The sequence below is a fragment of the Myotis daubentonii genome, chromosome 9 (genome assembly GCF_963259705.1).
Source record: "Myotis daubentonii chromosome 9, mMyoDau2.1, whole genome shotgun sequence".
Lineage (NCBI taxonomy): Eukaryota > Metazoa > Chordata > Mammalia > Chiroptera > Vespertilionidae > Myotis > Myotis daubentonii.
Window position 1 is genome coordinate 31682690 of NC_081848.1, and position 12263 is coordinate 31694952.

Sequence of the window (12263 nt, forward strand, 5' to 3'; positions counted from 1 at the left end):
CTGGCACTGGAACTCAGAGGAAGCAGGACCATGTAAGCCTGTGTGCCGGCCCTTTAAGAGGAACTGTTGGATCTCCAGCACCCTCCATGTCAGTCAGGCAAAATCCCTGCTGATTTTTACAGCCCAGAGTTATGGGGACTTCTCTTCCCAGCTCTGGAACCCTGGGCTGGGGGTCTGGTGTGGGACTGGGATCCCTTTCTTATCAGGGGAGGCCTCTGTAGCCAAGATATCACTCCTGATTGAAAAACACGCTGCCATCTTGTTTCTCTCCACCTGAACATCTGAATATTAAGAAATAAATGTACACTTGTAGTGGTTAATGTCATCAACTAATTAATATTCACCACCAAGCAAAGATTTTGATTCTTCACTCTTTTCCATTCAATCTTAATATTGCTGAACATTTTAACTGTGACTACAGTGTTGAGGACACATGGCCCATTGAAAAGGTGTTTGTGGGCCTAGCAAAGCATATGATTATGCATTTGTGTCTTCTTGACTCCCCAGTTTGTCAGTGTCATGATGGTAGGCACTGGAAGTCTGAAGATGATACACATGCCTGTCCTGAGGTGTTCAGGGATTTTTAATAACAGTTTCCCAACATTCTTTGGATGTGCTCATAAGTCTTCATGAGAAGAGCAGCTTAAATGAAAGAGCCATTAGAGAAACAAATTGCCGATGCTAGAAGGCAGTGACATCTTGTCTGAAATCTGAAACTTTGCTCACGAGGTCCTCCTGCCAGAGATGAAGGTGCTGAGCTCTAGCACTCGATCTGACAAATTCTTAAGAACCACCCAGGGAAAAAGGCAGTCCAGGCTCTGGTCCCTGGTGTTAGCCTCTCTCTGGCTGCTGCAGAGGAAACCAGACTTCTGTCCTTCAGGGGTGGCAGGTCAAGAGGCTTTTCCAGATGCTTTTGAACTGACAGATACTGAAAACAGCATCTGGTTTCATTTTGCTGTTTTGTTCAACATTTAGCCTGAGGAGTGAAAACAAAACATAGAGATATATCTATACACATCTATATAGATGTAGTATATGTGGGTATAGATATATAACCAATGTATCTACATCTTCATTTGTGGCCTCCTGATGAGCTTTGGTATTGGTCAAGGCAAATAGGCTAATCATGGGGTAAATTCTGGATCAAGTCTCTCTCTATTTAAAAAAAAATTTTTTAAAACCTTTTTATTGATATCAGAGAGGAAGGGAAAGGAAGAGAGAGATAGAAACATCAATGATGAGAGAGAACCATTAACTGGCTGCCTCCTGCACACCCCACACTGGGGATTGAGCCTGCAACCTGGGCATGTGCCATGACCAGGAATCGAACTGTGACCTCCTGGTTCATAGCTCAACGCTCAACCACTGAGCCATACCAGCCAGGCCAATTCTCTCTTTTTTATGATATTTTCCAATTTTTTTTTCTAGTGAAGAATGTATTCTTACCACACAAGGCAAAAAAATAAATGTATGATCTGTACACCTAAAAATAATATTATATTGAATGCCAACTTTAATTGAAAAACTTAAAAATATTTTTTAAAGTGATTTCCTGAAAAAAGTAAAGAAATACATGACCAAAACATAAATAAAGACCAATAAATGTAAGTGACTGTGTTTGAATAGTGGATATATACTTTGAAAATAATAGGGAGCAGTGTTGTGATAAAAAGGTCTTGATACTCTTTGGACTCTCCTGTGCCCTCCTGGGACCTAATTTTACACTGCTTGTATGATAGTCACCAAACACACACATACACATTATGCTTAATGGGAAGTGATTAAAGCGGTTATCATCTTGTGATAAACCATAAATGTTTTTTGATACATTTGTAAGCCGAAGGCTAGGTGAGAACTACTATTTGAATAAGCAAATATTTAATATGTGTAGTTTTGTTTTCATTTTTCTTCAATTAGATTTCATTTAACTAAAAATAAATTTAGCTAATGCTTAGAGCTGAATTTGAGCCTTTTGAGTTATATATAGAACTATAAATTGATTTTTATTTTCCTAGTATCATTCCCAATGATAAAGTCAACATATTTGTATCACATGGTAAAGATAACTTAAAGAATCTCTTTCAGACAATATTTATTTTTTTATCAAATACTTGTGTAGGGCCTAGTATGTGCCAGGCACTGTTCTAAATAACTTGAAAAATGTGAACTCATTCAAATACAAAAGCTCTAAATTCACCACAAAAATAGCCTCAACATTGTGATTCTTAGACAAAGAAAAAAAATAGCTTTCTAACTAGAGTTACACAAATTGAGTTTCTCTATTGAAAATTCTATGAATTGACAGGTATCTAATATGTGGAATCTAAAAAAACAAAATAAATGAGCAGATTAGAAACAGACTCATAGATACAGAGAATATTTTGATGGTTGCCAGAGGGGAGGGGAAATGGGGGACTGGGTGAAAAAGGTGAAGAGATTAAGAAGTACAAATTTGTTGTTACAGGACAGTCACAGGGATGCAAAGTACAGCATAGGGAATATAGTGAATAATATTATAATACCTATGTATGGTGTCAGATGCATACTAGATTTGTTAGGGTAATTACTTCAAAAATTATATAAATGTCTATTCACTGGGTTGTATACTTGAAACTTACATCAACTATAATTGAAAAGTAAAAAAATATATAAAAAATAATTTCTATTTTCAAAGAGTAATTAGTTTTGAAAGTGTATTGGCCTTTCATGGTACTCTCCACACTCACTAAAAAACAAACAAACCTTCTCTTAGGCACTCAATGTCCAGGACACGATTATGACTGAGTTGTGTACAAAGATCCTTGCTGTCTGATGAAATAGTTTTTTAGCTTGCAGCATGTTAAAAGTATAAATATCTCAAGGAGATGAACCACTAAGTTATAGATTGTGGGGTTCAAAACTGTGATGTGAAAAAATAAGTTAAAACCAATTCTCATTGATAGTATGTTTTAATGTAATTCAAATCCAGCTCCCGGTTCAAGAAAAATGAATAGTTTTTCAATGACTTTACTTTCTATTTGGTTCAACTCCTTACTCTTTTTTCTATATAATTAATTTATGAAAACTGCATGCTGCTTACTGTGTGGTCCTGTGCATGTGGAGTACGGTGCCTTTAACCTTTTTACAGAAACATCTCTGTTCATAGATGGAAGAAACGTGTGTTTTCAACCTATGCCTTGTGTTTGTCTGACAATTGTTAAGATAATTTTGAACAGAAATGCTGCTGTTTAGTTTCCACAGTGCCTTCACAACCTGATAATCCGTTTTCCCACCCCGACAAACTCAAAAGGATGAGCAAGTCTGTTCCAGCATTTCTCCAAGATGAGGCAAGTTTATCTTTTGTACCTTCAGAAAAACGGAACCAAATAAGTGCATTTGCTCTGCTAAGGTTGGTGTGTGTGTATTCAGCCGTGGCAGGGACTGGAGGTCAGCAGGACTGACCCTTGCCTTTCATATCAATAGAGGTAGTGTTGCTGATCCTGGAACAAGGCAAGGCATGTCTCATTTGACTCAAACAGTAGCTCCTTTAGGTAGTGAAGTCAAATTGCATAGATTTGGGAATGTGACTTTTGTTTCAAAGTGGGTACAAAACAAGAAATCTAGGCAGAAATGTGTTAGCATGGACTGACAACTCCTCTGTCGTTTGAAGTACAGCTGTTTTGTGAAAACTTAGTCTAGGTTGCATGACTCACTTGAACACATTTGTTAAAATAATAAAGTAAAAATGACATAGTGAACTTTAGGCTATCTATATACATTATCTTATTAATCCTCCAACAAACCTAGAAGGTAGACAATACCATTATCCCCAGATATTCAGATGGGGAGACAGTAACCTCATTCAGCGAGAAAGGGGTTGAACCAGGGCTGGAGCCCAGATCTGACTCCCATGCTGCTAACTACTAATATGACTATTCTCTACTATTCATTGAGTACCTAGTAAGTGCCAGGCATTTAATATTGATTCTGTTACCTAACTCTCACTAACTAAATGTGGCACTACTTTCTTCATTTTATAAAAGAAGAGGGAGCCTCAGAGAGGTTAAGTAACTTTCTCAAAATCCAACAGCTACTAAAAAGTAGAACTATAACTTGGGTCATTTGACTTAATTAAGACTTCAAGTTCTTGTAGCCAGGTAATTCGGAGTCTGAGGTTTGGAGTCAGACATTCCCAGTCCTGGCTATGCTGTGTGATTATGGACAAGTTCCTTAACTTCCCTGAGTCTAGTTTCTTAGTACCTCCCTCATTAAGTTGTGAGGAGTCAGTGAGATAATGTGGGGAAAGCGCACAGCACAGTGCCTGACACATAGTGAGTACCCATGTTAGCTATTACTATCAGCAGTTTGGGTCTGATTTTTGATGGAGAAATATAAAGCTTCATCCTCATGCATTTTATTCATAGACAGAATGTGAGCAAAGCTCTGGACAACACATACTAGTACATTATACCTCACCTCCCCCACTTTGTGGGTCTTAGATGAGCTGTATCTGCAAACAGTCAGAGCCCACATTACACTGACTTTGGGAAGAACCACTCATTTTTTAAACCTAATTCATTGGCTGGAAGCCAACGGTAGACACCTCATGGAGTTCCTGGTCTTGATTGGTCATATGAATTAATCATGTAATAACTTGAGAGGCAAATAATACCAGTTCCGGGTTTTTTATTTTTGTCCTTCCTTTAGTTTTAACCTGTTCCTCGGCTCCACACAAAAGAGTCCAAATCAATTGAGTGTGTGCATCAGGCATGCCAAGTTAAGCTGTATCATTTTACCTTTCAAAGGACATGGGGTTGGACGGAATGTTACAGGAAGTGGAGATGAAATCAGGCCTTGCTTCTTTGTCCACAGTCCCTTTGAGGCTTAGCCTCAGTGATATGTGTTAAGTGCCAACTATGTGAAAATCCGTGGTCCAGGTCAACAAGACAGGGTCCCATCCTTCCAATAATTCACTAATGATCTGATATACTGATCGAATGTCGTACATGCTGTAATAGAGGGAAATGGACTGTAAGCATGTGGGCGGAGAGGGTGACAACAGAGACATTGAAAAGGTTTGAATTTTTGGTTGATCTGTGAGGTGTTTTTTTTTTTTCTCATCCATATAAGTGATAAGTTTTGTTTTTATTTAACTCCTTTCTTAATCTGCACTATTTGATACATAATTGCATGGCCCTAGAATATGTTGGCATGAACTAACTACTCCATAAAGGTGTTGCCCTAATTCCAGAAGCCACTGAGCTGCCCCATAAACTCTCTGACCCCCAAAGGAGATCATTCTGAATCATGAATTTTTATAAACTACCATCTAATACACTTTAGACCTAAATATAATAAAATTTATTATTGCCACTTTTCTTTCTTGACCCAAGTAAATATTTCCTGGGACATATATATAAAATAAGTATGTTGTTATTCCCCTACACACATTAAGTGTGTTATTCCCACACACACACATTAAATGTGTTAAAAATTTAATGTGGGTAGAATGTATAATTTAATATACTACCCTAGAGCAGCAAAAAGATAAGCACAATATCACTATTGAAATATATGAGAAGTGATTTCAAATTTTTTAAATACTTTTTGTTGAAACAGAGAAGAGTAGCATTTATTTTTCCTAGTTTAATTTGGTTTTTAGGGAAGTTAAGTTTGTGTTAATGATGAGAGGAATTAAGCATGACATTTTATGTCTTGACAGTGAAACTTAGAGCTTTTATTGTCTGGGTAAAGTTAATTTCTCATATATATCAGTAAAGTTTTTAAAGAAACACTAAGTAGGTAATATTGAGAGAGCAGCAAGCAGCTCACAGAAGTACTGTCTTCTGATGCACCTCAGGACCCCTTGTAGGTGAGAAAAGAAAAATCACTGTTATTTTGGTAGCTAAGCACTGCTCTCCTCCTTAGGTGAGGTTCAAGGCAGCCCACCCACCCCATCCTGAATCCCATTCCTTGGCAATTAGCCCTAGTGTCCTTGGAACTTGAGAAATGTCATAGATCAATGCGATACCAAGATATTATCTTTATCTAAACAGAGATTCTGATCTGGATTCATTCTGAATTTAAACTGTGTATATATTATATGATGTTTTGTAGAGCGATGACAGAGAAACAGATACAGCATCAGAAAGCAGTTACCACTTCAGCAGACACAAGAAGAGCCCAAGCTCTCTAACCAATCTTAGCAGCTCCTCTGGCATGACGTCCCTGTCTTCTGTATGTAAACAAAGGCTCCGTGTTAATATCTCACCGCTTCTGCGAACTCACTCTGCCACGCTCCCGCTACAGTACAATGGCCTCCTGTTGTATTTCCCAGATTCCAAGGGCATGAGCTTTTTCTCTCACCCACCATTAGCTGCTGGCTAGCTAAATTCTCCTTTTTCTTTTTATTTTTAAGCCTAAGGGTTCATATCCATTATAAATCAATATGGTTTTTTGAAGGTAAGGACTATAAAAATAAACTTAAATTACCAACAAAATGAACCGCTGAATTTTTCTGTGCAAAAATGGGTAACTATGATCAAGTCTGCTTGTATCAGATATGCTTTTATATACCATTGGCAGGTATAGAATTGTATCTCCCTTTTTTTAACAAGCCTGTTGGGTGAAAGTACTGATTCACATAAAAGAATGGGAGCGGTGGTTCTTTGCCTTATGAAAGGATTCTGAACAGTGTTTTCAAAGCAAAGCTCCCTAAGTGTGGTTACTTCACAAAGAACTTCTTTCATAAAGTGAGGTCGTTCTGTGTGCATGTAGCATGTGTGTGTGTGTATATATATATATATATATATATATATATATATATATATATATATATATATATATATATAATCTGCACACACTAATCCAAATATTTCCCTGACATACATATACATGCACATGCACATATCTTGCCAGCTATGCTAAACAAATAATAAACCTGTGCTTAAATACTTAATAGCCTCACATTTCTCAGATTGCTTTTTTAGAATCTCTTTAAGTTGAATTTCTGCTGACAACAATCTAATGCATGGTCTTGGAAGGCTTTACACTCCCTTCATCAATCATCCATTTTCTACCCTTCCTGACCTCTAAAAGCATATGGCTCAGTAAGCATTTTCCTGGATTCAGCGGATGGGTAACACAGTAAAATTCCTTCTTAGTGCCTTGGAAATTTGATAGAGCATCGCGTCACTGTGATTTGTGTGCCTGGGGTTTCTCACATCCCCTTTCTTTAACATTTTAAATACTGAGCATGCCTAAAAATGGAACTCTGAAAACCCCCTACCCTAGAATCACCCTGCTGTGAAATGAGCCAGCAGCATCTACGGAACTTTGCATCTCACTTCTCCCCTATGTCTCGTAGAGGCAATTTTTTTTAAAAAACACTAGTTGTGTCGTGTATATCACGTCAGGTTATCTGTGTTGGTGTGTCTTTATGCCATATCAAATTAGCTGCTTCTATATGCAAACTCGCGAAATGATGGCAAACAAGAATTATAGCTATGATCCCTGTGTTGAGTTCAAGCATGAGAGAGAGACAAACCCTGCATGTTTCCAATGCTCTCAGGTGAGCGGCAGTGTGATGAGCGTTTACAGTGGGGACTTCGGCAATCTGGAGGTGAAAGGAAGTATCCAGTTCGCAGTTGACTATGTGGACTCCTTGAAGGAGCTGCATATCTTTGTGGCCCAGTGTAAAGACTTGGCCGCCGCAGACATTAGAAAACAACGTTCAGACCCGTAAGTACACTTGGCGTCACTAGTTCCTCCTAGTTAATCTTGTAGAAATCTGGAAGGAAAGAACAGAATTAAAGGGAGGGTATGACTCTGTTAAAAGCAATGTTTGAAAAGAGAAGTGGTGGCAGGGGGAATGCTGTCTTATTTACTTTATAGATTCACATGCCAAACTTACTAAGTTGCAGAAATGTCAGAGAAGCGCAAAATGTTTCAAGTTGGAGGAACTTTTGAGATCATCTTGTCCAGGTCCTTCTTTTGACTGATAAGGAAACAAGGGCAAGAGAAGATAAGCAGCCTGTTTATGTAAATTCAGACAGTCAGTGGCAAAATGAGGAATGAGGGCTTGAACCTTGTCTCTTTCCAAGGCACTCCCAAAACTGCCTCCAGAATTAGGGACATGTGGGGCATACTTCCTAATGTTCAGTGGTGCAGAATCAGTTAAGATTCTCAAAGGAGGTAGTTTCCATATTTAAATTATATTCTGCAGAAGCACTTTAGGGATAATTACCAATTCATCTTTGAGATCATAGATTTAATTACATTTCAGTTTATTTGCAAAAGTGGAATGGTATTCCCCACTCATCTCTATACAGAAGTCTGATTCCTATTTTGCTAGCGTAAGCCCAATCCTTTTTCCTTTTATTACAAAAACAACTGAGTCCAATATCCTTTTTTTTTTTTTTACATTGAATATGGCTTGCATAGGTGCATGCAAAGATTAATTTTATTTCAAAAAACAGTCACAAAATTTTTTTTAAATAATTCTACAATGCCCTAGGCAGTTTGGCTCAGTGGATAGAGCATCAGCCTGTGGACCAAAAGGGTCCCGGGTTTGATTTGGGTCAAGGGCACATACCTTGGTTGCAGGCTCCTCCCCAGCTTGTGCCCTGGCGGGGTTCGTACAGGAGCCAACCAGTCGATGTGTTTGTTTCACATTGATGTTTTTCTGTCTTTCCCTCTCTCTTCCACTCTCCCTAAAAATCAATGGGAAAATATCCTTGGGTGAAGATTAACAAAATAATAATAATTCTGCAAGCACCAAAGCCTTTCTGAATTGAAAGGAAGCCAGTGGAATTAAGCACTGTTAGAGGTCTGTAGTACTCCCCTCCTACCTCTGACAGAAGGCCAAAGGAAAGGAACTCATGACCAATTCCACTGAAATAACTTTAAACTTTTAAGCATAAAGGTGTTGATGGAACATTTATTGCGTATTGCTTTTCTCATTATGAAAGAATTCTTTCTGTCAATTTCCAATGCATTTTTAAAAGCAGAGGTGGAAATATCACTTTTCATTTTCTCTGACCTTCTTGTCTGTTCATTTCTCTTTTTAGATATGTAAAGACTTACCTGTTACCAGACAAGGGCAAAATGGGCAAGAAGAAAACACTTGTCGTGAAGAAAACTTTGAATCCTGTGTATAATGAGATACTGCGGGTATCTATAACTCTAGATTGGGAAAACCCTAAATGGTTGCCTATGTGTTTATCTAGCCATATCTTCTTGAATACTGCACCTCTACAGATTAAGTCAGTTGCCCAGAGAGGAGAAGGAAAGGATCAACATTTTCCGAGAAACTGCTTTGTATGAGATGATATGCCATGAATGTACGAATTATCTCATTCACTCCCTACGTACCCTGCTAGGCGGGTACTATTATCTGTATCTCATAAGATGCGGCAAATGAAGCTTAGAGAAATAAAGTAACTCGCTCAAGGATATGCAACTGATGAAGTTGAGCATTGCAACCAAAATGATCTAAAAAGCATAATTCTGATTGTGGTATTTCTCTGCTTGAAAGCTTTTAGGATTCCCTTAGGGTCAACTCCATCCTTACCATGCACACCAGTCCCTTCACAACCTGAGCTCCCGCCTCATCTTGTCACAGCCATAGTCTTTGTGCAGGATACCCTGATTCCATTCTGTTCTTTGGAAGAACTACATTTTCTCACAACTCTGTTTGCTTAGGCTGGAATATTCTTCACCACATTCTATCCCTAACTACCTCCTACAGCCTTAAACGCCTCTTCCTATGAGCAGCTGCCCTTACCCTGCAGACCCCCCTGCTGTCTGCTGCCTTGTGTTCTTGTTAAGCCTTAGGCTATCTTAACTCTCAGCACTTTACTGGTTTGTCTGCTTTCCCAGTAAATTGTAAGTTCCCCGAGGGCAGGGACCAACTCTATGTTGTTTATAAACTGTGTGCCCTTGGGTAAATGACTTAGCCTGTCTGCACTTCACACCTGCAAAAGGGAGGAGGTAATATAGCACAGACCTCCCTACCTACCTCAGTAGTGGTGAATGTTAAGAGAGTTTATATACAGGAAGAGATGAGTATACATTAAACACTTAATAAATGTTGACTCCTAATACAGTGTCTGAAAAAGTACTCAAATGTTTATTGGAAGGATAGATGGATGGGCATATGAATGGAAAGTATACCTGGCTCAAATACCATATTCTCTCCCTCCCCCGCCCCCCCCCCACCGACCCCCTGCAAACTGCATCATGCTACCTTAATCATGAGTAATAGAAAATGTAAAACTACAAATAGAAGTACCTTCTTTCTGAAAATTCTGCCCAACTATTTGGTTATCTTCTGAGAAAAGTAGAGTTAAACTAATTCTCAGTCATCCATGGGTGAGTTTTCTGTAGCAAGTTTTTAATTACAGTTTGACTATGCTATACCTCAGTCCCCTAGCTATTTCTAGGTCAGCTACTTCAGCCCTATACTCAGGAAAAGCCAGATAATTTAAATAGTAAACTCAGAGAATAACAAGTGTGCTACAACCAAAATGGGCATTCAAGCAGTACATCATAAAGCCAAATAGAGATTATTTTTAGATTAGAAGCACTGTTATCCCTTCCATGATTACATATAATCAAGGATTGACTGTCATTTTAGATGAAAAAGTTTTAGGATGCCAAATATTTTTCACTTGACCATATGAAGCAGGAAAAAACAAGTCGATCTTTTCTTGAGAAATTCCTTACCTTTGTAGGATATCAAGTGGAAGAGGTTGTGTGTATATAGAGATAGGTGGGTTATGGGAACTCTCTACTTTTCACTTAGTTTTGCTGAGAATCTAAAACTGCTCTAAAAAATAAAGTCTATTTTAAAAATACACCTTGTCCTTAGGTAGAAAACAGACCATCGATTAAACTTCATTTTTAGAATGAGTTTGATTTATGTTATACCTAGTTAGAAATAAAAACATCCAGTAAAAATTGAATAATTGGCTTTTGTTTCTAAGGCGCTATTACCAGCTATGATATTTGAGCCATGGTTTGTTTTTTCCAAAGGGCAAAGAAAATCAACTTTTGTGAAAGATGGATTTTAGCTCTTTGAAACAAGACACTTAGAATAGGATGACTTTGCAATATTCTTAAGACTTGAAACCTAACAGATGAGAAAATCCGATCTGCCCAGATGACTTTTCTCTTCATCTCTATGTCATAAACTTTGGCATAAAGTAATATCATTCACCCCTTTAATTTCCTCCTTTGAACTGCAGTACAAAATCGAACAGCAAATCTTAAAGACACAGAAGCTGAACCTGTCTGTATGGCATCGGGATACATTTAAACGCAATAGTTTTCTTGGGGAAGTGGAACTTGATTTGGAAACTTGGGACTGGGACAACAAACAGAATAAACAATTGAAGTGGTACCCTCTGAAGCGGAAGGTAAGTTCAGCGTTTTTGGATTGGTTGGTTGGTTGGTTGGTTGGTTGGTTTTGAGGCCTGGTGTGTAGGAGAAAGGTCCTATAAAGTTGAATTTTCATTCAGGGTACTTATCCACTGTTTGGGATCATTTTCTCTTTCCACTCTGTCTCATATGTCTCTTATTCTCTTTTCTATATTTTCTTCCTCTGGTTCCCATGTATGCTTCAAGTTGGCTATTTCTTGCTAACCTATCTTATAGTTCAATAATTTTCTTATCTACTATGTCTAATCTGTGATACCCGTCTACAAGTTCTCAATTATATATTTCAGACTTCTATTTTCATTTGATTCTTTTTTATAAGTGCCTCTTCTCTGCTAAAATGTTCCATCTTATCTTTGTAAATACGTTAGTCAGAGTTATGTGACGTGTGTATCTGAAAACTCCAATGTCTTAAACATTTGTGAGTCTCTTATTGAAATTTTTATTTTATTTTGGTCTCTTGGTCCTTTGTCCTTGTATGCCTGTTCATTGGTTATTGCGTGCTGGACATTGCATGAAAAGAATTCTAGGGGTAACTTGGGAAGGTTTGCTTTTGCTTCTGACACACAGTGTAGGGACAGACCACCTTAATCTAATCTGGGAATGAACTGACTCGAAGGTGGGGTTTTGGTTTTCCTGTAGTCTGATCTGATTTTTGTTTGCCCATATTCTTAGGCTGTGGCCCTTCGGGAGTCCCAACTGCAGACCTAGGAAGTAGATCTCAAATTTTAGTATCCAATTCACCTGAAGAACTTATTAAAACACAAATTTCTGGGCTCTATTCTCAAGGTTTCTGGTTCAGTAAGACCTGTGCCCAGGAATATGCATTTCCAACAAATTTCCAGGTG

The 12263-nt window shown here is 38.1% G+C and overlaps 1 protein-coding gene across 15 annotated transcripts in view; it reads left to right on the forward strand.

Moving 5' to 3' along the window:
• Positions 1-12263, forward strand: part of SYTL2 (synaptotagmin like 2) — a 115644-nt gene that overhangs the window by 91360 nt on the left and 12021 nt on the right. For 11 of the 15 annotated variants that reach the window (XM_059708229.1, XM_059708230.1, XM_059708235.1 and 8 more), the window contains 5 exons: positions 3232-3326; positions 6097-6216; positions 7550-7719; positions 9048-9150; positions 11226-11396. In XM_059708229.1, coding sequence (XP_059564212.1) covers positions 3232-3326; positions 6097-6216; positions 7550-7719; positions 9048-9150; positions 11226-11396 — 659 coding nt within the window. The remainder of the gene's footprint in view (positions 1-3231; positions 3327-6096; positions 6217-7549; positions 7720-9047; positions 9151-11225; positions 11397-12263) is intronic. The other 4 variants (XM_059708232.1, XM_059708234.1, XM_059708241.1 and 1 more) reach the window with 1 other exon arrangement.